This window comes from Mustela putorius, unplaced genomic scaffold (genome assembly GCF_011764305.1).
Source record: "Mustela putorius furo isolate JIRA1106 unplaced genomic scaffold, ASM1176430v1.1 tig00000580_pilon_pilon_pilon, whole genome shotgun sequence".
NCBI lineage: Eukaryota > Metazoa > Chordata > Mammalia > Carnivora > Mustelidae > Mustela > Mustela putorius.
The window spans coordinates 4310587-4335746 of record NW_025421423.1 but is presented as its reverse complement, the minus strand read 5'-3'; the positions used below and the strand labels follow the sequence as shown (position 1 = coordinate 4335746).

Below are 25160 nucleotides of genomic sequence, written 5' to 3'. Positions count from 1 at the left end.
CATGAGGAATGATCCCCTTCTATGTGGCCATGTACCGCCTGGCAGGAAATGAGGCCCTTGTCACGGGAGGTATGCAAGCTGAGGAACAGATACCGTGCAGGGGAGTCAAGGATCAAGTGATGTGTCACTGGATCCTGCATTGTGTGACAACCCGGAGACTGCTCATGTTCTCAGGCACCCTTCTGTTATTGGACATCCCTACTATGGACCTCGGGTTACTTTTGTCCTTTAAGAGATTTTTTTTAGGTAAATGTCATCTGCAAAGTCTCTTCCGAGCTTTCTAGATCTAAATTTCCAAGTCCTTCTCGAGTCTGCTTTCACTTGACCAGAAAGTGTCTTCTACACGTGGTGCGACAAATTTGGACTCATGCAAATTTGGGGGAGAAAACTGTAATTTATCTCCAACAGTGATCCTGGGCGAGCCGGCTGCCTTGGGCTGTTGCAGACGGTACCCGCCCCATGTCCGTGTGTGCGGATGTGGCTATGGGTATTTTTAAATACCAGACGAGCATGGGAGGGGTGTGCGCGGGTGGGTAGGGGAGAGCTGGAAAGGACAGGGAGGAACAGTGTAGGTCTGTGATGTTTCCTGCAAAATCTAATTTCTTATGAAATCGTTGGTACATGTAAAAACGAGTCCTATAAAGCTTGACAACTAGCTTCTTTCTTCTTTTTCTGAGAAATGAGCTTTCCATGGAAATCGAGTTACTGTTTCAATTAAAATAAACACCCTTGAGAGCTGATGGAAACTGGAAACTCATTTCAGCCAAGATGGCGGTGTCTGGGGAGTTAGCATTTTCCACAGCTTCATACAGTGGGGTCCACAGAAGGCCTTGCTCCCCATCCCAGTTGGGAGGGATCCTCCCTCCTCTGATCCCCAGGGAAACTCACAACTGCATCACTGCATGGAGGTTTACTTTTTTTTTTAGTGTTCCATCATTCATTAGTTGCATGTATGCCTCATTTTGATTGTTCTCCTTTGCAGGATATGGCTTATCCCCTCAAAGAGGCTGGAGACCGATGGAAGGGCAGGACCTCCACCCCTGCGGCATCATGTGGGGTTTGCAGACTGAGGACAATACAAGCTTACAGAGAATGAAGAGACTGAAGGGAATGGCCCGTTCGCTGGTCAGACGCTCACAGAGGCCTGAGCCAGATTCCAAGGACACATAGACAGCGCTAGAGCTGTTTGTTGCAGATAAGCTAACACGGGCTCAGAGGGGTCCTGGGCAGAATCAATGCTGTGCTAATGGGAAGCGCAAGAGGGACAGCTGCTTTCTGCTCATCGGGAGTTTGAAAGGGCTTCTCAGAGGATGTATCTGAACCGGCCCTTGGAGAACGAGGAAAGGGAAAGTCACCTGAGATGGAGAGAAAGCATGTGCAAAGGGCAGGGGGCCATCCAGGAAGGGCAGGCCCAGAGCACCACAGCAGGGCTGCAGGGTGACCCAGAATCCATGTGCGGGAGCGGCAGGGGACGGAGCTGGGAAGGCTGGTCTGGGCACTGTCAGCGTTTGGTCCTTCAGGCAGCAGCAAGGCTTGACACCTTCTCAGCAGAGACCAGAGGGAGCCTGCCGCTGCAGGAGGATGGACAGGTAGGGCAGGTGGGGGGAAGCTGGATTGCGCGTGGGAAGAATGGGACACTGGTGAGAAGCCTGAAGCTGCTATGCGGACGAGGGGAGATGAACCTCAGATCAGGGTGGAGAGAGGCAAGGCAGGTGGATGACAGATGGGCCAGTCCCCGAAATGGGTGGGGCAGGGCAGGAAAGGGAGATAAAGGAGGACTTAGAGAAGATTCTGCGTTTGCGTCCTCAGGACTGGGTAGAAGGCAGCATCATTCACTGAAGCTGGAAGATGCTGAGCTCAGGTTTGGGTATCAAGAGCCCTGGGACGGAGATATCCAGCAGAGAGAGGATTCAGAGGGGATTAGAAAGGGTCCTTCACCTAAGAGGCAAGGACAGGCCTAGGGGTAAGTGAGAGGCAGTGTGGCCTGGTGGCCCCCATACGTTGGGCCCCTCCCACCCTGTCCTTACCTTCTCTCCCTTCATCCCAGGAAGGCCGGAGGCTCCATCAGCTCCAGGCTGTCCCTCGGGGCCCTGGGAACAACAATGACAATCAGGCCACAGCATCTCTTATAAGAATCAAGAATGAACCTTTCCTAGAGAAGGAGGCCATAGCTCGGAGGACTGAGCTGGTAAGGTCAGTGGGTCCAGGAGCCTTGTGTCAGTTTAGGGCAGAATACAGGCCTCTGGCCCCAGCATGGTCACTGCTGACCTTGCCCCGAGGACGAGTGTCCTTCACTCTCTGGATGGCATTTTCCTCTCTGGAGGGGAGCGGGGGGCAGGGTCAGACCAGATGGCCTCTAGTGGCCTTGTGCTCCAGGCCTAGCACTCTGATGTCCTAGGATTCCAAGATTCCACCTGAGTTTGCCTCTCCTATAATGACTAAGATAAAGCAGCAAAGGAGGGGGTAGGATGGTGTATTTCTTGGCTTCTGCCTCTTAAGAGTCTTAGCAATGACTCAGCTGAGGCCTTTTTTGCTTACAAACATTAGCAAGCTGCTCACTCTCTGTTATGAGCCTTCATGCTGGGGTCTGGGGGCTCTACGTGCCTCCCTGGCTAGAGAAAGCCTCATGGCCACTGAGAGGGGGAGAAAACCCAGCAGCTCACCGGGGGTCCAGGTTCCCCAGCAGCTCCATCCTCTCCAGGTGATCCAGGGGGTCCCATGAAAACATCCGTTCCTGGTTTTCCTGGAATCCCAGGTGAGCCAGGTGGGCCTGGGGGGCCTGGGGGACCCTAAAAAACCAGAAAGTCTGTTAAGAAACAGCAGGGGAGGGGATAAACATATACCAAGCATTTATGTTCCATCCATTCTTTCCGTTCCTTGCACTAAAACTACAAGAAGACAGCGGTGTTTGCACTTAGCTGATGGGGGAAACTGAGGCTCAGTGAGATAATGTGACTTGGTCTGGGCTCACACACTCACAGCTAATTATTAGAAGAGTTGGGATTTGAACCAGGGTCTTTCTGAGCCCCTCATATCATGTGTTCTCCCCAGTTATATGTGTACAATAAAAGTCCAATCAGTTAGACTTTTCAGAGGTGTTCTAATTTAGTTTTCTGATTACCTGACAGAGCAGTCAAAAACTTCCTGTTGCTAACCCTTATTAAAACTCTTTAGCCTCTTGCTGGGTTGGCTGATCCCACCAGCCTGGAAGAGCCATGTGGCTCCCACTCCATTTACCCAGTGAGTCCAGAACCTTCCTGCTCTACCCTGAGGTGTGGGCAGGGGGTGGGGGAGGCAACTGAGTGGTGGGGAATCAGCACAGGGGGTTCTGAATGAGGTTGGGAGCCTCAAGACAAAACCACCAGCTGCAGCTGGAGCAGGGAGGTGCTGCCCAGGAACCAGGAACCAGTGGGGACCCTGCCTTGGGCGGGAGGCTGAGCGGGTAAGACCAAAGAGGAAGGAGTGGCTGAAGAGGTAGGAGGGGCTGCCTCAGTGTAGGAAGGATTTCCAGAAGAGTCTGGAAGCCCAAGTGTGAAATACTACCTAGAGAAGAGGCCAGTGGTTCTCTACAGTGGGTACAGAGAATAGGGGTAAAGCCAAGTAAGAGGCGAAGGTCACAGGCATATGCTGTGGGACAGCCCTGGATGCCCGGGAAAGGGGGCAGGGGTGAAGTAGGGGTCCTGAAGAGAAACTAAGGCTCATATTCACTTGAAACAAAACTGATCAAAGTGGAAAATGCCAAACATAGACACACGTGGGGGAGAAATATAATCCTCCCGATGACTGGGAAGGCAACCCCAGACACCAGGTGGTTCCGTCTTCACACTCACCCTCAGCAGCTCCTCACTGCGCACCAGATCGCCAGAGCCGGAGCCGACGTCCGAGCCCCAGCCCAGGCCAGAGCCCTCGGTCTCAGCTCCTACCTGGAGAGAGAGGAAATTCCCACCACTTGGTTTCACCTACCACTCCCCAAGGACAGCCTTGTCACCAGAAGTCTTTCCTTACTCTGTAGCCCTGTAACTGCAGCTGCCAACCTTCCTTCTGGCCTTTTCTCCCGCTCCCTTCTACCCCTCCCCTCCTCCCCCACCACATCCTGCTGCACAGCCAACGGGCAGCCCGTCCTTGAACATACTGTGCTCGTTCACATCTTCTCAGCCTCACTTCCTGCCTTCCAAACCCCTACTCATCCTTCAAGGCCTAGTTCTACTGTCACCACTTCCAGGAAGCCCTCCCACCCCATTTCCAGGTGGAGGCGGAATTCATCTCTCCCTACTCTGTGTTCCTCACCAACCTCTGCTGAGGTCTCGATTTGGTGGTAGGACCACCCGCCTTGAAGCTCAGCTGTGTGAATGTCTGTCAGCCCCTCCAGACTAGGACCCCTACAGGGTTGGCCCATCCTGAGATACCGCTGGATGTCCAGTATCTTGGCACAAGATCTGGTACCAGGAAGGTACTCGGTGCTTACTTGTTGAATGCCATCAAATTCCTCCAAAGAACAAAAGGGAATTTCTAAAAATCCCTTTCTGGAACTTAATTCCCGAGCCCAAGAACCAGGGGAGGCTGAACTCAATCACAGAACGTGCACGGAGCACACGCTCCAAGGCCCCGAGGAGAAGCTGGGCTGGAGGTCCCGGCTGGGTTGAGAAGGGAGCAGTGGTGTGGGAGAAGGAAGGTGGGGACTGCGGGGCTTGCTGACACCACCCGAGGGACCGGCTAGACTGGGGGCTTGCAGACTGACTGGATGGGGGGTGGGAGGCAGAGGGCCCCTGGAGGAGGCTTCCTGATTTCTGTCTTGGTATCCAGGAAGGTGGAGCACCACTTCCCAGAAAGGAGGCATCCTGAGGGAGGAACAGGTCTGGGGCATTGCGACAAGTTGTTCAGGATGTGGTTGAGAGACGTACGGGCCATTCAGAGCACCGGATATAAACGGGATGTAAAGAGACTCCGCTCCTGGGCTCACAGAGGTTCTGACAGAGGTCAAGGTGTCACTGGAAGACACCCTGAACCTTAGGCTGGGCCTATTTCTTGGCTTCCCAGCCCCTGCACGCTGTGTGTGTGCTGAGCCTGGGTGGGGGTCTCACCGTGGGTCCGGTCGGCCTGGCAGGTTCGGGATGGCCAGGAAGCCCCTCCCCAGCTTCAGCCTAAAGAGAACAAGATGGTCAGTGGAGTGATGGCCGCCCCCCACCCCCTCCACACACACACTGTCCCCTCAGCTCCCTGTAGAAACCGCTCATCTTTAAGAGGAGGCTTACACAGGGAGGGAGAAGGCTTTGTTCTTCATAAGCCAGCCCAAGGGACACTCAACCACCCTGGGCCAGGAGCCCTTCCTCTCTGCATCACACGCATAGTGTGCATGGGAATGATGGAAGGAAGGAGGCAGTAGGGACCCTCCCCATCCCATCACCTAGGGTCCCCCCGCCCCACACCCCGGTCTAGGTGCTGCCAGAACAAGGTAGCCAGGCCCCTGTGCCTCCCTCTGAAGTCCTGGCCACCCTGCTCCCCCCACCAGCCCTGCACCCTGTCCACAGGGTTGTAGGCCTGTCTCCCTGGGACCGGGGGCTTCTGGAGGGCAGGTGTGGCACCCGAATCTCCTCCAGGCCCCAGTGTCTGGCACATGGCCCTTGGTGGGTACTCAGGAAAAGCTTTCAGAGTGATAGGAATACCCACTTGGAAAGGAAAAGGAAACAGAACATAAGAAAATGCAGTATCCCAGGGGGCATTCAGCTGTCACAAAGGGTGCAGAGAAATGGCTGCTCTGACAAAAAAGGTGACACAATGGCCTGAGCCACCAGAAGGAATGGAAACACGAACAGAGCCTGTGTGGTGGGACCTGCTCCTGGGAACTCTGCTAGCATCCGAAGTCCACCGAGGAGGCCAGCCTAAAAGGAGGACACCACCCTCCCCAGACCCCAAGCCCTCCCGCCCCTCCATCCCCACCGGCAGCCCCTCCGACCCCAACAGGACCGGAACACCCTCCGTCCAGGGGAGGGTGGAAGGGAGGCAAGAGGACCGGGACCAGCAGGCAGACCAAAAAGATCCCCAGAGGCAGCCCGGCTGCTGCCTCTGGCTAAAGCAGGCTCCGTGGGTGGGACCTCAGCAGGCTGGGGGGGCTCCCGGGGGGCCCTCACTCTGGTTACCATGGGCACAGCCCCTCGGTGACAGTTCAACTTCACTGCTGCTTCTGGAATAGTCTGTTATCTGTCTGTGGGGACAGACACCAGACAAGGCACTCCCACCAACACCACCTGATTTCAGACTGACAACATCCTCGAGGGGTAGTCTTCGCCACCCCCATTTTATAGATGGAGAAACTGGAGCACAGAAGTGGCAAAGACCTCTCTGGAAATCCCACAACTCCCAAGAAACAAACTCAAGTGTCTGAAGCCCCCATGCTCCTGGGCTTTCCCAGGAAGACACTCAGGGGCAGAGACGGGAGCCGAGCTGGAGAAAACCATAATTGGAAGGACCCTCCCTTTACAGATGGGGAAACTGAGGCCTGCAGAGGTTAAGGACACCGATCAATGAGGAGAGGTGGCCAGACCTGAGCCCAACACCTATTTTTTTTGGTTCTCCCAGACTCCCAATTCAGTCTCTTTGGGACTCAGTCCTCTTACTGCTTCTGCTGTTTCCTTGATCAGAACTGACTCTATTTACCCCAAATAACACGCTCCAAGCACCTGACCAGAGCCAATGTATTCCCCAGAATGGTCACCGTGCCAGCCTTTTCTGCTTGGGGCCCAACCTACCCTGTCCTTCCCACGTGTCCTCTCTGAGCCAAGATAAGAAGATGTTATTGAGCCCTGGTCCGTGTCCCAAAGACATGACAGAGCAGCTCAGCTCCAATATGGGAGCCCCTTCATGAGCTCAGTGTGGCCTGGGGGCTTGCAGCAAGCCTCTGCACAGAGGTTTGGTCACCTAGCCTCTGCCATGCCCCTCACACCCAGCAGACACTAGGGTCTTGATAAGTATTCCCCAAATGACTAGTGGAGTGACCTCATTTGGGCCACCTGGACCCTGATGACAGGCTTCCGGCTCATGTCTGAAGATGGACGGCTGGGGACAGTGCAAAATACAAAGAGACAAAGTCCAGACAGTAAGGCTTTCACCCCTACTCATCTCCTGGGAGCTGTGTGACCCTGAGCAAACTGCCAGCCCTCACTAGGCCTGTATACGTAATTGACTGGGTGCAGCCATGCATTAGGTAAGCTCTACCATGTACTGACTCATGCGATTCTCACCACCACCCATGAAATAGGTGCTGAGACCCCGTGTTACATAAACAGAGAGAGAGAGAGATGAGAAATGCGTCACAGAGCTGTGGCAGAGCCAGCCTTGGATGTCCCTTTCCCCCACTGCCTTGGGTGACTTTGAGACTCACAAGGATCCTAAAGACGGCGTGGGTGCACTCTTCGCTGCCCCTACTGTGCCTTTAAAGCATTTGCTCATGAACCGAGGTTTCCACTTCCCTTCCCTGCCGATTCCTGGCATGGTGACCTGTCTTAGGGGTGACCTCTCTTCATCAGTCACGTGACTACAATCGGTGTGGCTCCCCCTTTCCCCATTGTCCCCCCTGCCTGGACTCTCCTTAGACCTTTCGCAAATTCCCACTGTAAAAGTCATAAACACCCCTGGTGAAAACACCAGAATGTATTGGGAACCTGCCAGGCCTCCCCAGTCCTGCCACTTTGAGGACACAACTGCTAACACTCAAGGAGGGTGTGTCCTTCCCGAGTTCGTGCGTGAGTTTATTTTTAAATAGTGAAGACCACAGAATGTACTCGAGCTTATAATCAGATTTCATTGTTCATTGTTATGTTGTATTTCTCCCACCATTAAATACTCCTAATAAGTGTAATTTTAATAGCTGCATAATGTTTTGTTATTTGAATATACTTTATTCGATCAACCTCCCTATGGCTGTCTCGTTAAACTGTGTCTGACTTTTTTCTATTATGGGTAATATGGAGATTAGCAAATGTGTCTACAACCAAGCCTTTTTACACAGCAGACTATCTCCTTTAGCATTGATTCCCAGGACAGGAGCCTCTGGGTCAACACTGCGTAGTTTCATGTGTTCGCCAAGAGGTTCTCATGAGTAAGTGAGCCCAGGGGCATTGCCAGCAACGGGGCTGGTTTAACTAGACCACCGCAGGGGGGTTAGTCCTGGAGGGTTGTGATGGGTCCCACAGGTCACATGCCGGTAACATGGGTCAAGGCTTTGAAAGCGCAGGTGACCAGGTGTGACTCTGGTCACCAGACTGTCCCTTAAAAATATTCACACCTGAAGAGCAGCTTCCTTCAGATTCACAGCTGCCCAGGCTGGGAATCAGCTCTGGGGCTCTAGTTCCAAAGCACGAAGTTACAGCCCTTAAGTGAGGGCAATGCTGGGCATGCGTAGAGAGCTTTCCAAACATTCCCAGACCTGCATCCTCTGACTCGGCCTCACAGCCGCCCTCCCGTGAAGAGGAGGGAATGAGGCCTAGGAAAAGAACAGGTTTGCTTGAGGTCATGCAGGTAAGGCCCAGAATTACAGAAGCTTGTAGGAGAAGGGACATGGAGGTCACCCCCACACACCTCTGGGTCCCTGCTGAGTCCGAGAAGCTTCCCCGAATCTGGGATAGGACTCACCTGACCTCAGGGTCTTGGTGTCTTCAGCCCGCTCTGCCTGTTACAAAGTTCTCATCTGAACTTGGGGACAACTGGGGACATGAACCCAGGTACCCTACCTTTTTACCTCTTGCTTTTTCCTCTGTGTTCTGTGGCTTCCTTGTGTGTTCCCAGGTTGCAGGCCCCTCAAATGCCCAAATGTGGAACTTCATGAACCAAAATGAGGCAACCAGAGGCAGGTCCCTCCCAGGATGCCGGCCTTTCTTTTTCTCCTAAGACAGGCCACACCAAATCTTTGTGCCTCTACGCCACTCACCAGAGTGACTCCTCTCTCTGAAGCCACCGTGGGTATGGACAGTGGGGGCCCCTCAGGGGGGCTGCCATCCAGCTCTTCTGCCACAGTCCCAGGCAGGGGCTCCCCTGTTGCGGCTGCTGCTAGGTCCTCCTCTTCACCAGAACCCTGAAAAGCAAAACCAACAAGAGGCATCACCTCACCTGGCCTGTGACGCAGCGCGCGGCAGGCTGCCCGTGAGTCTGGGTGACTGTCATTCCGACAGTGCCTGCCCAACCTCACAACACTTGCTTACCTTCAACCGTCAGTACAGGTGACATTCACAGAAGCCTAGACTCAAAATTCCCCTCCCACACGTGCATCTCCTCTTCCCACACCTCCTCTGCCCACCCCACTCCCACCCCTAGCGACCCCTTCCGACTGAGAAAATTCTTGGACAAATCTAGGAAGTCGCAGGGTTGGGAACCTGATTCCCTGACCTGCTCTCTCACGCTCCTTCCAAGCACCCTGCCTCCCTCCAGGGGCGCCGACCCTGATCTGGGCTCTCCCAAAGCTGGGAAGGCCAGTGACTGCTCCTGTCCCAGGACGCTGACCCCTCTCCCTGCTGCGAGCCAGACGGAAAATGCCAGGAGACACTTACAGAAGCGACTGCTTGCTCAGGGGCCACTGTGGGTGTGGGAGGGGCCAGGCCACCGGTGGGGAACCCACGAGTCTCCTCTTCCTCAGAAGTGCTGGGGGTCACTTCCGCCGCAGCTGCTGGTGTTGTGAACATTGCCTCCCTGGTTGCACCCTGAAACAAAGATGGCATGAATAGGTCCCTTCTTCTACCCGCCCTGCTTCAGCAGGTGTATGGCTGCAGGACAGGAAGCCGCCAGGCCACCAGATAGATAACTCACGTGGCCGTAGCTTTGCTCGAGCAAGACCCACCTTGGCCCACAGAGCCCGGAACCCCAGGCTGGAGTGCACCTCTCAGGTCAGGGCGCTCGCCCCCCAGACACCCCCACAGCACCCCGCTGCCCAGTGCTTTGGTTGGTTAAAAGTCCGAAAGCCACCCGGGTGCTCCTGGGATGGTATTTCCTTGACAAAGTGGTATTTGAGCTGCACTTTGAAGGCTAAGCCAGGATTAAGGGCTGGGCAGAGGGAAGAAGAGGTTCAAGGCAGAGAGGAGAAGGTCTGGGCATGTTCAAGAAACTGAAGGAAGGTCAATCAGGTGGGAGCCCTGACAGCCGGGGAGACAGTGAACCAAGGTGTGGTCACCAAGGATGGCCAGGCCAGATACTGAAAAGCTTTGTGGTTAGGGGCTGGGGACCAGGGTCTGCAGCAATGGTGATGGGAAGCTCCAACCAGAGGGCTGCCCCCACAGGAGGAGCTGGGGGAGAGAACGGAGGACATGAGCCCGGGGCCTCAGCTGTCGTCTGGACTGGGGACATGCTGTCTTAGTCCACAGGCTGGCACCAGGGAAGGGGAGAAGGAGGCAGGTGCCCAGGAGATTTAGATAGAAAACCAACAAGACCTGATGCTTGACAGGATGTGGGGAGTAAAGAAGACAGAAGAGAATTCTGGATCGGCCATCTAGGAGGCAATGGTCCCCATCATTTGAGGTGGGGACACAACAGTGGACATAGGGAGTCCAGGTTTGAGTCTGAGTCTGAAGAACTTGCAGGACTGCCACTGTAATGACATTTTAGGGACAGACCTGCCACATGTCCTGAGATATTTGCATCCCACCTTCACGAGCTAGGAACACTATCTCCATGCTGCCTAAGAAGAAGGTTGAGGAGACTTGGCCCTGCCCTTGACCCTGATCTCCTCTGCCCTCTGCCAGCCTGTGCTTGTGTCCAGAAATCGGCCATGGCTGTGCCCACCATTACCTGTCCCGCCCACAACTAGGCTCCCCCACCCTGGCTCCTGCGCCACCACTGGTGGAGACTGCCCCACTCGCTGGCTCTCCACATCCCCCCAACCGGGCTCCCCACCGGCCTGCTGGGGCTGTCAGCACATGAAGTCCCCAAGCCAGCTGGACTCTAGCACACGCATACCCCGGCCTTGGCCAGCTCCCCTTCAGAGAAGTGCCCCATTCAGGCTCCTTTAGGTGAGCTGAGCAGAATGAAGATGGGTCCTCAGAGAAGGTCAGGACCCGCCCAGCTGCGAACTCAGCGCTGGGGCCCTTCGCACCCCTTACCCATGTAATCCCTTCCCCGGCGTCCTGGATGGGCATGGGCGAGGTCACTCCGCCTGCAGGTACACTGCTGGCCTCCACTTCCCCGGTGGTGCTGCCGGCCTCCCCAGCTGCAGGGGCTGCCGAGCCTTCTTCAGCGTCAGCGTCTACACCCTGAGCAGGAAGACATCATGAGGGAGCCGGAGGCAGCAAACCACCCGGGCCCCGTGAGTGCCTGCCTGCGGGCACTTCCTGGCCCTCAAGGCACCTGCAGCTCCCAGACCTCACCTCATGCTAATGCCCTGAACATGGCACCCACACAGAAACCCACGCCTTGCACACCACTCGAGGCATGAGCCCTGGGTCAGCAGGCCACCTGCGTGGTTCACTCCGTCTCTCGCCGTTACCCTTGGTGCCGCGCCTTCTCTCTTCTGCTCCTCCCAGAAGGAGGGCTCTCACCAATGCCCCAGGCGTGGTGCTGGGACAAAACCCAGGGACTCGCAACGCCCAGCCTTCTTTCTTGTTAGACGACTTGGCTGCCCTCACTGACAGCTTGCTCGTCTCTCTCTCCTTCGACACCTCCTGCGTGCCTAACCCTGCCTTCCCCACAGTCACCAGCCATCACGGGTGCCTTACAAGCCTTTACTCACCGAGACTCGTGGCGGGATATAACATCACTGACCAAACCAAGAGCAACCCAATACCACCTGTTGCCCGGACCGTGACAGCCTCCGATCCCAGGCCCCAGCCTCCAGGCTTGCTTCTCCTACCCTTTCTCCACTTTCTAAGCCCTACTCTGATGAGGCCACTAGCCCTTCAGTGACTTGCCACTTCTGAACACACTCCAGCTCCAACTCGTGGCTCCCCGGGTCTCATGGGCCTCTCTGGCCACATTCCCTGCCCCTCTTGCTCACACATGCCCCTTGCATGTTTCTGTTGATGCCTCCAGGCCTCTGTTCCTACTGGCCTGCCAGCTGCTGGGCTCCTTCAAGGCATCCTCGTGATCTTGCCTTTGGCATCCTTTCCCCAAGAAGGCTTCTAGGACCCCCAAGTCTGGGTTCTAGGCCCCTTTCAGTGCTTCTCTTATTGTACCTCTTAGAGCTCTGTCCCCAGGAACTGGTCTATCCTATTTGCCTGTGCCCAGCATAACACATCTGTCCACAAACAGCTGCTGACTGACTCAGCAGAGCCCTCAGCCTCCAAATCGGTGTCCACTCAGACTGGATCCCACAAGACCCCCACTCTGCATTCTGCAGACTGAGAAGGAAGACCAGTGACCGCCCCTACCCGAGATGGCCACCCTCCCCCAGAAATGGCATAAGCTCTGAGCTACTTACCAGAGTGACCCCTTCCCCTGTGTCTTCAGTGGACAAGGACAGGGCTGGCCCCCCGGTGGGCACACTGCTGGCCTCTGCTTCCCCAGTGGGGCTGGGGGGCAGCTCGGCCTCCCCGACTGCTGCTGTGGCTGCCAAACCTTCCTCAGCACGCACACTCTGAAACAAAAGCATCGTGAGGGACCATGTCACTGAGCCCGTGGTTCTGACCAGTGTGCCTGTGGCTGGACGGATCAGATGGCTCACACCCCTCTCCATCAGCTTGTATTTCTGTAGCTTCCTTTTCTCACAGCGCTTTCTTATCTGTGACGTCACCCCCACACCACGACAGTCCCAGAATCCCAGAATCCCAGGGACAGGAGAGACTGCAAGGCAAACGTTTCTCCTGTTTGATTCCAAGCATCAGTTTGCACATGCCCAGTGACCGGGTGATCCCTGTCTCCTGGGTCAGCCTGTTCCAACTCCAGACACTTCTGTCTAAACACATCTGTGTCCCTGTGACCTCCCCCAGGTGCCCATCCAGGAGCCATAAAAACAAGTTGAAAGCCTTAGCCCCTGATGGAGATTCAGAGAGATGCAGGCAACAACTCTGACCTCCCCAGGCTTCTCCAGACTGAGCCCCCATGATTCGTCTTTTTCCCTGTGACTCAGTTTCCTTGGGAAATGCTACAAAGCTGATGCATGAAAGGGATACAGCAGTTTAGCTGCGAGTGGCATCAAACTATGTTATATCTCAGTTTCCAAAGGTTTTTTTTTTTTTCCTTTTAAATTTGGAGGGTGTGGGGGTCATTTTATTTTGTTTTGTTTCACAAAAAGTAGCTCTTTTGGATACTAAAACCACGAAGCTGATCCAAGGTAGATTTCCTCGCTGCAGGATTTATAAGGATCATAAGGAGGATATAAAGTGCAGTATTTCCCAAATGTATTTGACCACAGAACCTTTTTCCCTACAACATGAATCGTTGCATTAATCCCCACCGCCCCACAAAAAAAGAGAGGGTGGTGTCACAGTTTTTAAAATGAGACTCTGCTTCAAATTGAGCTGAAGTCCCAAAGGCCTTATGCTAAAGTATAATTAAGAACAATTAATTCATTGTACAATTAAGTACACTTCCCGTGCCAGAAGGAGGGACCAGACCACTTGTGTGGGATGTACTAAGACACAAGAAAGGAAATCAGTTCTATCAAGGTTAGCGGCTACCTGCCTTCAGGCTATAAGGAAAAGGTAAAGAATTTCTTTGGAGACAATCATCTGTGTGCGGGGACCTTCTCCTCCCTTCTCCCCACTGCAAACCATTTGTGAGCTGGATATGTGCTCCTTGGAAACTGAGAGACAAAGGGGCTGAATTTTGATATTATGCTAGACTAGACTTTGGAAAAAGCTGTGAAAATAGGTTATTATCAGGTGACATCCAGGAGAGCATGAGAAGTGTCTGAGTTCCATACCATGAGAACAGAAAGAATGAGCTGAATCTGTGGGATTTTAGCAGAGGTTGTTGTGAAAAGAAGACATTTGCTTTCATTTTGTACTTTACTGTGTCTAACATTTAAAAAAAAAATGGCTTTGCGGGTATAAAAGCCAATTACCCAACAATGGAGTGGACACGCACATGTGCAATCAATCTGGTTCTGTCTAAAAGGGGCTCCAAAGGAAAAGGCTGTGTGTCTTCATAGATGAGAGGGAGGTGGTTACCGTGGGGAAGACCCGGCACCCATCCCCCGGGGAAGGTGTGAGGACCATCTTGTGCTGCATCTCCTCTCCCTGACCTGGTGTGTGGTCTACTCTCCTCCGTACAAGGATGTTCAGCAAAAACCCCCTTGATTCTTTACCATGCCCTGTACAAGTTCCCATCAAGTCTGCAACGAGCAAACAAATTGACTACCGACTTGGCAAATGAAATTTACCACTCACTCACCTCTTCAGTGACATGAATGAAGGCTCCACCCCCCGAACCAACGTCTGTAACAGGGACACCATCCGTAATGGGGACGCCGTCCGTAACGGGGGCACCGTCCATAGTATGAACTCCCTCCAGTGTGTCATTCAGGACCTCACCAGACCCTACGGAAACAGGCATTCTATAATTGATGACTGTATTTTGTAACCTTGGAAAAGAATGAAGCATCGCTTTACCTATTAACTTGAAAAGATGTCTATAATACAGAATTAAGAGGGGAAAAAAACCAACTTGCAGAAAAACCGATGTTGAAGGGCAGTGTCACACGGTGCTTCCATCAGCTCCAGCACCACCTGCAGGTGGGAACCCGGGGGCCTCAGGTTCCTCATCCATACATTGGGAAGGATAATTCCTATTTTACAAGGGTGTTTAGAAGGTTATGTGCTACAAGGATTCAATAAGTGAACACACACACAAAAAAGGACTAAGGACCGTCCCTCAATAGAGTTAGCAATTTCGTTAGCTATTCACTGTCAGCGTGGTTCTGTGTGTAAAGGGAAAAAAACTATGTGAGTGTACGTGTTTTTTTTTTTAAGAATTTATTTTTTATTATTTATGAGAGAGAGAGACAGCAAGGGAGAGCATGAGCAGGGGGTTGGGAGAGGGGAAAGTGGGCTCCCCGCTGCGAAGGGAGCCCGACAGGAGGTCTGGATCCCAGGACCCTGGGATCATGACCTGAGCTGAAGGCAGACGCTTAACTAACTAAGCCACCCAGGCGTCCTGTGAGTATCCAGGTTTTATCATCATCATCTATATATAATTATCATTATATAATTAATATGATTATTAAATAATACATGTAATATATGGAAACATATGGTTGTGCAGATAATCCACACAACGTTGGCTAACCCAAAAGGCTAAACACTGGTTTCCTCCAGAGGACAGGTAACACAACTACTATTTTGGAGAGTTCATACAACTCTGCATTGCTTGAACTGTTACCAGTAGCACGTATTTCTTTGCAATTTAAAAAACAAGTGGAGGGGCTCCTGGGTGGCTCAGTTGGTTAAGTGTCTGCCTTCGGCTCAGGTTATGATCCCAGGGTGCTGGGATCGAGCCTTGCATTGGACTCCCTGCTCAGCAGGGGGCCTGCTTCTCCCTCTCCCACTCCCCCTGATTGTGTTCCCTCTCTCTTTGAGTCTCTGTCGCATACATAAAATCTTTTAAAATTTTTATTGAAAAATTAAAAAAATTTTAAAACAAGTGGGATCCTAAAGCAAAGAAAAAGAAATTATACTAATATGAATGTATACCTATCATGGGTTGGGTCCCCTGCTAAGCATATCCCATGCAGTACCCCATTTAATCCTCCCGCTTGCCCACCTGTCCTACCGACAAGGACCTTCCCACCACCTGACATCTGGAGGAGCAGAGCCAGGACAGGGATCCCACGTTTCCAGGCTCCTCCCTATAACCCCAGGGCATGTGTGTGCTGCCCTGATGCACACATGAACACCTTATTACGATTAACCCCATTTTGCTAAGGAGGAACAGGGCCCCACAGAAAGTAAGTGACCAGAAGGGGCCCTGAAGCCAGGTCAGCCTTTCCTCGTGTCAGGCCAGGTCCATGCATGCTGTGCGCACACAGGTCCCACGGTGAGAACAGTGTGGGCAGAGGAAGGTGCTGAAGGATCCCCCACGCCGCCAATCCCGGCAGGCATCACCGCTCTCCCTTGTCCTCCCAGATCTGGCCACCAGGGGGTGCTGTGCAAACAGCCGGCCAGACCCCAAACCTCTGGAGTCTCCACTCCTTGGAGGATGTTAATTGGAGCGTGGGGGGAAGGGTGCCCTGGGCCAAGATGGTGTCTGGAAAGCTTGGACTGAAACTACTAGGTAGCTTTCCCCAGACGGAGACAGGGCTCAGGGTTCAGGCCCCTTCCTCCTCACCATCTGGGCTGTCAATCCGACAGGAAGAACAGGAACACTTCATTCAGCAAGCTCGTCTGACAGTAACAGAGTCTGGCTGATCCCAGGGAATGGAAGAGCCAGTGCCTGGATCCCTGTCTCTGTCTGCATTGGCTCCCACCTCCTCGGCACTCACCCCCGAGTCCAGGAGAGCCTCCAGCCTGGCCCTGTAGCCTCTGCCGGCTCCGTGCCCCTCCTCAGAGCTCCTAATTCCACCCAGGAAAACAGCATCCACAATCCATAAACCACCTGCACATCCCTGGCTGCGCTCAACCCTCTAAACTACCTGGGAGGCAGGGATCGTGAACACTCCCAGGGGGCAGGTAAAGACTCTGAAGCTTGGGGTGCCTGGGTGGCTTAGTCCACTAAGCGTCTGCCTTCAGCTGTCATGATCCCAGGGTCCTGGGATCCAGCCCACACTGGGCTCTCTGCTCAGCGGGGAGCCTGCCTCTCCCTCTCCCCTGCCCCTGAGCTCTCTCACGCTCACTCTCCAAATAAATAAATAAAATCTAAAAAAAAAAAAAAAGGAAAGAAAATATCTGAATTTTGGAAATATTAAGCAATGTGCCCTAGGCCCGAGAGCAAATAGGTGGCTGAGCAGGGCTTCTGTCCAAGCTGTCTGCTGTTCCCAGTCTTCCCTGGCAACACCCTGACTCTGTGACGGTATTACACGATGATACAAATTTTTTCCTCTTCAGTCCTGGATACCTTCTCTTTCCCAGAGACTTCCCAATTTAGTTATTAAAATAATGTGCATTTACTGATGGCAGAAGTGGGAAGAAGAATGATACACAGGATTACAGAAGGCTTGTTAAACCAGAGGTAAGGACAAAAAAGCCTGCCAAAATCCTACCACCCAGATAACGACTTGGAACATTTTGTTGTCTATTACTCTCTCTCTCTCTCTCTCTCTCTCTCTCTCTCTCTCTCACACACACACACACACACACACACACACACGGCTATATATAAATAGATATAAATAATATACTCAAAGTTAGGGTTGCAGCACACAGAGTTCTGAAATCTGCTTTCCTTGTGGCGTATTGCACGAGTCCGTCCCCGGGTCCATACATCTCCTGCATTGTCAATATCAAGGCCGTACACATGCATGAAAGGCAGCTTGCCTAGCCAATCTTTCCCACAGGCAGAGTGGGTTTCTGTCTGTGTTTTCTGCCCTGCACGTTGGTGCTCTGGTGCGGGCGGTAATCTCAGTCCGAAACCAATATGCCCTGATAAAGGGCAGGAAGTGCAGACCCCTCTCAGCCTTGGACACATGTCACGCTGTTGCCTGGGGGTCCCAGCAGATGTTGGGTTTTGACCAGTGTCCTCTGCACACACTGGGGGACAAGAGTTAGGGGTGAGAGCCCTGGATGGGGACACAGGAGGCCAGAGCACCCCCAGGGCCTGCCGCTGACCTGTGAGTGCCTGCCTGTCCCTCTCCAGCCACCAGTTTTTTTCCACTGTGTACCCCACAGGAGTTCAGAGGACCTGATCCTATCCTCTGAGAGTCAGGAGTTTGTGGCCAAAGCTGGGAAGGGTGGGGATTCTGGAGTCGGGCCTGGGCATAAGGTCTGTCCCACCACTCAGTAGCTGTATGACTGTGGGTTTATCACTTACATTTTCAAGCATCCATTTTTCCACCCATAAAATACTGGCCAATAATCCCAACCAGGACATGGACCGCCAGGATTGGAGATGAAGTATGTGAGCACTTGGTACAAAGCAGGTATTTAATTAACAGCAAATTACTGCAAGCTTTTCTGTTGGAACTCAAGCCCTTCCAGAGTCTGGGGTTTAAAAGCTCAAGTGTCAGGGGCGCTTGGGTGGCTCAGTCAGTTAAGCGTCTGCCTTCAGCTCAGGTCATGATCTCAGGGTCCTGGGATTGAGCCCCGCATGGGGCTCTCTGCTCAGCAGGGAGTCTGCTTCTCCCTCCGCCTCTGTCCCTCCCCTACATTAGCACACAGACACATACACAGTCTCTCTCTCAAATAAATAAGTAAACTCTTAAAAGAAAAAAATGTTCAAGTATCCAAGTTCAAATGCAGGTCTGTCCTTTATAAGCCAAAGAGCCCCAGCTAGGTCACCTAACTTTTCTGAGTTGATTTCCTCATCTTGTCTATAAAATGAGAATGGTTCTAATTCCCTCCTCGAAGGACGGAGGGAAAGTTTCCATGAGAGGCTCTATGGGGCATACATTGTGCAGGCTGGGCACACAGGCGTCACCTCATGGAAGACCGCCGTGAGTGAAGGCGCAGTGGGGACTTGCCTTGCTCCAGGCTGCTGTGCTCGGTGATGCTCAAGTTGGCGGTTTCTGGAGTCCCCTCAGGTACAGGCTCACCAGAAAGTTCAGCATCGTCAGAAGGAGGCGATGGAGTTGGAGGTGTGTTTATGGGTTCAACTTCTGCTTCTTTAGACTGAAGAGAGGAAAAACGAGACCCAAAAGGATTCACTTGGGAGGAAAGCAGGATAAATAGTAGGGATTTTCACTGGAGGAAATAAAACGTCCATAACACGCTGAACAAACCCAGAAAAAATGCCTGGACCTGTCTGTTACATACGTAGGCTATCGCTGAACCTCCCGGGACCTGAGCAAGGTGCATGCTAGGGGTCATGAAATTCTGTTCTGTTTACAGTAAGACTCGGTTCATCTTGGCTGACGTTCAAGCACAAGGCCAGTGCAGAGGACATGATCAATAGAGATCTCTTAGATGAGGGAATGAACGAGTAAACAGAGGAACCCAGGTGTCCTCAGTAAAAACCATATAAATCCAATGCCAGATGTGTACTGCGCACCTGCGAAATAGAAGAGGGGGGTGAGTTCCTTCCAAGGAAACTTCAGGATCTGGGCAGCTTTTCCAAAAGCAGTCAATGTCTTAATGAATTTTACCAAGTAGATTTACCCCACCCCCCAACAGTTGGAAACACAGCACGGCTTCAAGATCTCGGCAGAAATCCTGATAGGGGGTGGGGCACAAAGATCCTCGACCCAGGATCAGGAAGCAGCTCCTAAGCCCAGGGCTTGGGGATGTTCACAGTCTCATCTCTTCCTGAGCTCAAGGAGCTGCGGGTGGTGAATGGAAGGGACCAGCATTGGCCCTGTGGTCTGAACAGGAAACCACCCAGCCACTGAGATTTTTAGAGCTGATTTGTTACGGCAGCATGACTTGACTATCCAGACTAATAACAAGATTAGTTCCTTTATGTCAGAATTTAGTATACAAAGAGTAAGTCTCTGGTCCATTAGAACAAAGGGGATTCTTACGGGCACCATAACCTGGGATTCAATGGTTCAGTTCTTACGATCAAATTTAGGTCCAATCTCTGCACTCTGCTTACTGGCTACGCTTTGTTGGGCAAATCGTGTAACCTTCCTCTTTGTAAAATGAGACAATGGTGCCTGCTCACAGGGTAGAAAGTATGTGGAGGTGCTCAGGACAGAGCCAGGCCCATAGTATGAACCCACATATGGTAGCTATTATTCACGTCACTGGAGTTTCAAATTTTTGAGAAAGAATAACCCCTCACTAATGCTTTTCTTTGGGTGTCGGTATATCCAGCCTGTCTGCCAAAACCTTCTTTCGTCAAACTTGTAAGGCATTTGTTACAAAACCCTGTTCAAGGCAGAGCGTGAATCTGGCCCCTGGTTCAGACCAGGGGTCCTGTGTGCAACAGGTGTCCACTGGTTTTCAGGGGTTCGTGTGGACGTGGAACCGGTGTGGCCGATTACCAAATGGGACTGTCGAGTCTCAAGACTTTGTGTTAAAAGCACAGAGGTTGGCTGAGCCTCTCTCACATTCGCAAACATAGTTCTTCATTCCATGTGTATTTCCAGAGGCCCTACTGTGCGCCAGGTCCTCCGCTGACCCCCAAGGATACAGAAATGGAGAAAAAAGACAGAATGTGTACCCTCTCATTGTTGGACTGTGGGGAGACCCAGACTCAGACATGGTGTGGCTGAATGTGGCCTGTGAGGGCAGAGGGGAGAGTTGAGGACAGGAGGGAGGCTCCGACAAGGGGCTGGGGACTGGATCCTGAAGGGGAAGTTAGGAATTGGCCAGATAGGGTAGGGGGTGTGGGCAGGGCCCTCCAAGCAGAAGGATGGCCGGGACCAAGGCCTGGATGAAGGGGTTACAAAAATTACAGAGCCTGGGAAAACTGGGCATTTAGGTGTGGCTAGAGCAGAGGTCCTGGCTGTGGATCAGAATCACTGGCAGAGCTTTCATAAGTATAGTCCCTTGAACCTTACTCCAGACCCCTTGAATCTGAATGTCCAGGTATGCAGCCGGGAAGCAAGTGTCCCCCTACCACTGCCCCACCACCACCCGCCCAGACACACACGCAATTCTGATGCACAGCCAGGACTCAGAACCATAAGGGCATTAATTCTAACTCAGCACGATAGAACTTTCCAGAAATGGAAAGTGGTGTCAAGAGAAACTGACTTAGGGGGAAGCATGGGGTAGCAGGGACTCCTGCCCTAAATGGGGAAAGAGGTGAGGAAGGCTGGCTTTTTAAGTCCCTCACTGCTCAGACAGCCCATGATTCAGTTTGCTGCTCATGGCTTGTGTCTTGCAGGGTGGCAGGCTGGAAGGGGTGAGGACAGGGAAGTGAGATTCATTCCAAGAGAGAAGCCAGACAGAGATGGGAGGGGAAGGTCTGAGAGAAGAGGGAAATTCCCTGTCCTGGAGGGGTGGCCACAGAGTGGAGCCATGGAGCCCTTCCAGGAGATGGTGACGCCACTGACAGAGCCCTAGTCCCGAGCTAGAGACCTAGCTCTCCACCTCTGGGCTGGGCAGCCCTGGGGACAAAGGTTTTCCCTCCTCTGTGCCTCAGAGCCTTCTCTAAGGAATGAATGGAAAAGCACTCCCCAGCAAACAGCAAAGGGAGCGAACGGACACTCTGCAGGACCCTTGCCAGGGGGAACGGGACTCTAATCCCAGGAATACACCAGTTGGCTCCGGGACCCACCATCCAGAGAGAATTCTGTTAAGGACTAAGGGCAACCACAGCGGTTTGGCACGCCCAGCACCCCCCCAGTCACCAGCCAACCTAGAAGCAGGGGGCAGGAGAGGGCCCCAAGAGGATAGGGCACTTATCAGTCAAGGGTGACACCCACCCCCGCACACCGAGGGCTGTGTGTGCTGCCATGTGCTGGGTGCTGGGGGCAGCAGCTGCAGGGGAGGTCTGCTACATCTCAGCGGAGGTGGGGGAAGTGATAGACTCCTGGTCAAGGACCAGAAAGGGGAGGGGCTGAACCACACCCACAGGGACTCTCATCCGCGCCCCCGGTATCTCAGCACCACTGAGGACCGTGCGTGGGGCCGAGGAAGTCTAGGAAGGAAAGTGTTGCCTGGGGAGAGGCGGGCAGGGGCCACGGAGTCCCTCTGCGGACTTTTCTCTTCTTCGGATCCTGGAGGGATGTTTCTTACCTCCCCTCAGTTGCAGCATGCTTGTGCACCTGCCCTGCCCTGGCAGCCTGAAGTCCTGACATCAATGCTACCTGACTCTGCTCCCTCTCCACCTCCCCCTCCACCAACCTCCCCCTGCCCCTCCGCTCCCGTGCAAGGTGGTTGTTAGAATTAAATCAAATCGCATATACACAAGGCCCACAGCAGGCAGAGAAATGCTGGTCCTCTTCCATCCCCTCCCTTCTCCCACCCCTGTCCAGAGTGCCCAGCGTCAATGCCTCCTCCACCAGAAAGTCCTCCCTGACCCATTCCTGCCACCATGATCATCTTATGCTCTCAAACCTCACTCCCCTTTCCTACCCCTCTCGGAAGGCCACCATGTGTTACTAGCATCCTTGCCCGAGCTGAACTCAAGCCTTGCAGTGACCTGGTGCACTGGGGGACAGCATCAACCTTCTAACCCTTGGTTAGAAGGACCAAGGGACCACCGCTCTGTGCCCTGCTGCAGGTGCCCTGGACACACCAGTGGTGGGGTGGAGGGCAGAACTGGGGCACACAGGGTTACAACCTTGCCCAGAGCAGCCACCATCACCATCACTGCGCAGGCCGCCTCGGACCCTTGCCTCCTCTGCCCTTGCAGCCCTAGGGCCGGCTGTAGTCCTAGGGATGAAACTTGACAACACCGCCCGGGCCAGAAGCACGGGGCTGTGGCCTGAGAACTGGATGGGGCATCAGGGAGCCCATGCTCTAGCCTCAGCTCTGCCCAGACACCCAAGGGGTAGTCTCATCCCCTGTCTGGGCCTCAGTCTACCCATCTGTACAAAGGGCAGTCTCCCATATACCTCTGGACAGAAAGAGGAGAACTTTATGCACCACCCCCTGCACTAAGGGACTACAGTTCCATTCTGTCCCACCCAAACCTCTGTCACCCAAAGTCTATAATCTATAGCCTCTGCCTTCTTCCCTTGCTTTCTTTTATCAGAGATGAGTCTATAGAATGTGCCAGCCTGGTCAAGGAGATTTCTGGGCTTCTGTGTTCAATGACTCAGACCCTGCTGGCTGTTTTCATTAAAATGGGCTCCTGCTGCCCCCACTGTCTGACTCAGTACTTTCAAAACCACTTCCTCGTCTGGGCCACAGAGTACATTCCCAGGAGGGAGGAGGCCCCAGTCACTGCAAGGACGGTGCCTTTCCCATGGGAGCAGAAGGGAGCTCCTGGGAAGGCTCTGCATGTCCCAGGAGAGGGGGCCCTGCCTTCTTTCTCAGAGCCCAGAGCCCGGAACAAATGTGATGCCAGCCACCATTTAGGGCCACTTCCCTCGTGCCTGACGCCAGGCCCTGACCCTGCACTGCTTCCTCTGACCCTCCTAACACGTCCTCGAGATGGGACTCTGAATAGCCTTTTATGGAAGAGGCGTAGACGCCCAGAGAAGCTGAGTATGCTACCTCAGCTCACAGAGCCGGGAGGCCCAAGAGAACAACGTTTACCTTTGGACAGTACTCTTGTGGCCATGGCACATGGTGGCCAGGAGATACGGACATTCCAGGGCACTGGGGCTGTGGCCAAATACCCTGGGCCAGGACTTTCCTGGCCTCCCCAGGTAAGCCCGCAATTGAAGCCACAGATCTGAGAACAGAGATGTCAGGCCTGGGCACGCTCCATTGACTCTGGGCCCCTAAGAGCTGGTGGAGAAGGTACGGCGCGGCTTGAGTACTCACCGGGGCTTGAGTGTAGGTGACTGCTTCCAAGATCTCAGCGACTCCCTCTGTCTCCTGAAGCCCACTGGCCTCTCCTGACGCCTGTGTGGAGACAAACGATACCAGCAGAGGGCAAGTCACAGACGGTCACTCCTTTGGAGAAACTGTGTGCATGCATGCTTGTGTGATTGTGTATGTGCGTGTGAGAAAGAGAGAAAGAGAGGGACAGAGAGAGGAATTGAGAGCGAGCACATATATAGTCGCTATTCTTTTCGCTGTTCCTTCCATATTTTATGGCTCACACGGACAAAAACCTAGTCAATATACAGTCTAATATACCTCCTTTCATTGTGTCCAGGTCCCTTCAACCTCTGCCAAAGGGACTCCCATTTGCATGGCTGTCACACAAATGTTACACTGGAGAACCATGACATTTGGAGAATGTCTTCCCATTGCTACCTTGTCTTCATAATGAGCTGCCTGATGTCAGCCGATGAGCCTGAGGCCATCATTTTGTAACGAATACCCTATTCTTGGACTCTCGGGCAGCTTCTACTCTTCCAGTACCAACAGCAACGCAGAGAGAAGGGAATGCATATACGTAAGGGCTCCCTTCTCCCAGCTTCACAGGAATGTCAGGCCAGGATCATGGCCTCGGGGAGAGCCAACATTCTTACAGAGCCAAATTCCACCTCTGAAGGGTTTCCCCACTAAATGGGCAGCATTTTTTTCTAAATGAATGAAATCAACTTCTGCTTTGCTTTGGGGTTGGCACCCCCCAAAGAGAAACAGAGGTTCTAGAAATATGGCACGCTGTGCTCGCTTCTGACTTTTTGCATCAATCTGAGGCTTCTGCCTGAAACGCCTTTTCTTTCTCATCCAGAGGATACTTGCTTGTCATTGGTCAGGTATCAGCTCCTCCCTTGCCTACTCTGGTCCCTCTTCTTTCACCTTCGTGCCCCCCACCCAACCTAGAGAGCTTGGGTTTGAGGACCACGTAGGTCACCCCACGGTTCTGTCACTGCGTCTGGGCACGGAAGTGTGCGTGAGCAGCTTTAGGACGGAGACAGCTGCCAGCGTATCTAGGTCTTTCCAGCATCCCCCAGGACTGTCACCTAGCAGGGACTCAGTAGATCCTGGGGGAAGGGAGGGAGGCAGAAGGGAAGGGGGGCACGGAAGGACCCGTCTCTTTCCCTGCCTACCACTTCATCCCCAGCTTAGGAACGGATTCATTTGCCAAGCATAAAGGCTAAATTTAGGCTCATTTTTATAGGAATTTACACTCATGTCTTAGAGTTTTAACTTCGATTTTAGACTCCTGACACCCTTTCTTGGCAGGAAGTCTGGAAACCAGGCCACAGACTGCCACAGCCACCGGAGAACCTAATACCTTAGAAGAAAGGCAACCCACCCCCAACCCCCCACCCCCCACAAAAGAGATGGCTGAAGCTTTTTAAAAAAATAAAGCCAAAAAGCCCCAAATGGGACTTGAGGCAGCACTTGACAAGTTGAGGGATTTTAGAGACTCGGTGATGTTGGGAAAGAGGAATTGCCTGGGCGTCCAGCCCTCCCTGGGTAGGGAGGGTGGGGGCTCACCGAGGATTCTTCAGACTCACACAGCTCCTCAGGGATCCTGGGGTCAGGGTGGATGGTGAGCTGCTGTATGGAGCCCTAGGGGAAGAGCACAGGGTCAGAAGCCACCATCTGTTTGTCCACGGCATGACCACGAGTGGCAAGCATGACTGTTCTTGCAACGGAGCCCAGGCCACCAAGTGAGAGACAGGTGTGAGAATG

General features: G+C 53.2%; 1 protein-coding gene across 1 annotated transcript in view; it reads right to left on the bottom strand.

Moving 5' to 3' along the window:
* The window catches only part of COL15A1 (collagen type XV alpha 1 chain), a 102160-nt gene that overhangs the window by 38360 nt on the left and 38640 nt on the right, over positions 1–25160 (bottom strand). Inside the window, exons 5-16 of the mRNA XM_045081622.1 lie at positions 24963–25037; positions 23388–23468; positions 18527–18674; positions 14308–14453; positions 12395–12550; positions 11082–11231; positions 9540–9689; positions 8924–9067; positions 5082–5141; positions 3831–3923; positions 2664–2789; positions 2028–2090 (exon numbers count right to left, since the gene is read on the bottom strand). Of these exons, the coding sequence (XP_044937557.1) occupies positions 2028–2090; positions 2664–2789; positions 3831–3923; positions 5082–5141; positions 8924–9067; positions 9540–9689; positions 11082–11231; positions 12395–12550; positions 14308–14453; positions 18527–18674; positions 23388–23468; positions 24963–25037 (1392 nt within the window). The remainder of the gene's footprint in view (positions 1–2027; positions 2091–2663; positions 2790–3830; positions 3924–5081; positions 5142–8923; positions 9068–9539; positions 9690–11081; positions 11232–12394; positions 12551–14307; positions 14454–18526; positions 18675–23387; positions 23469–24962; positions 25038–25160) is intronic.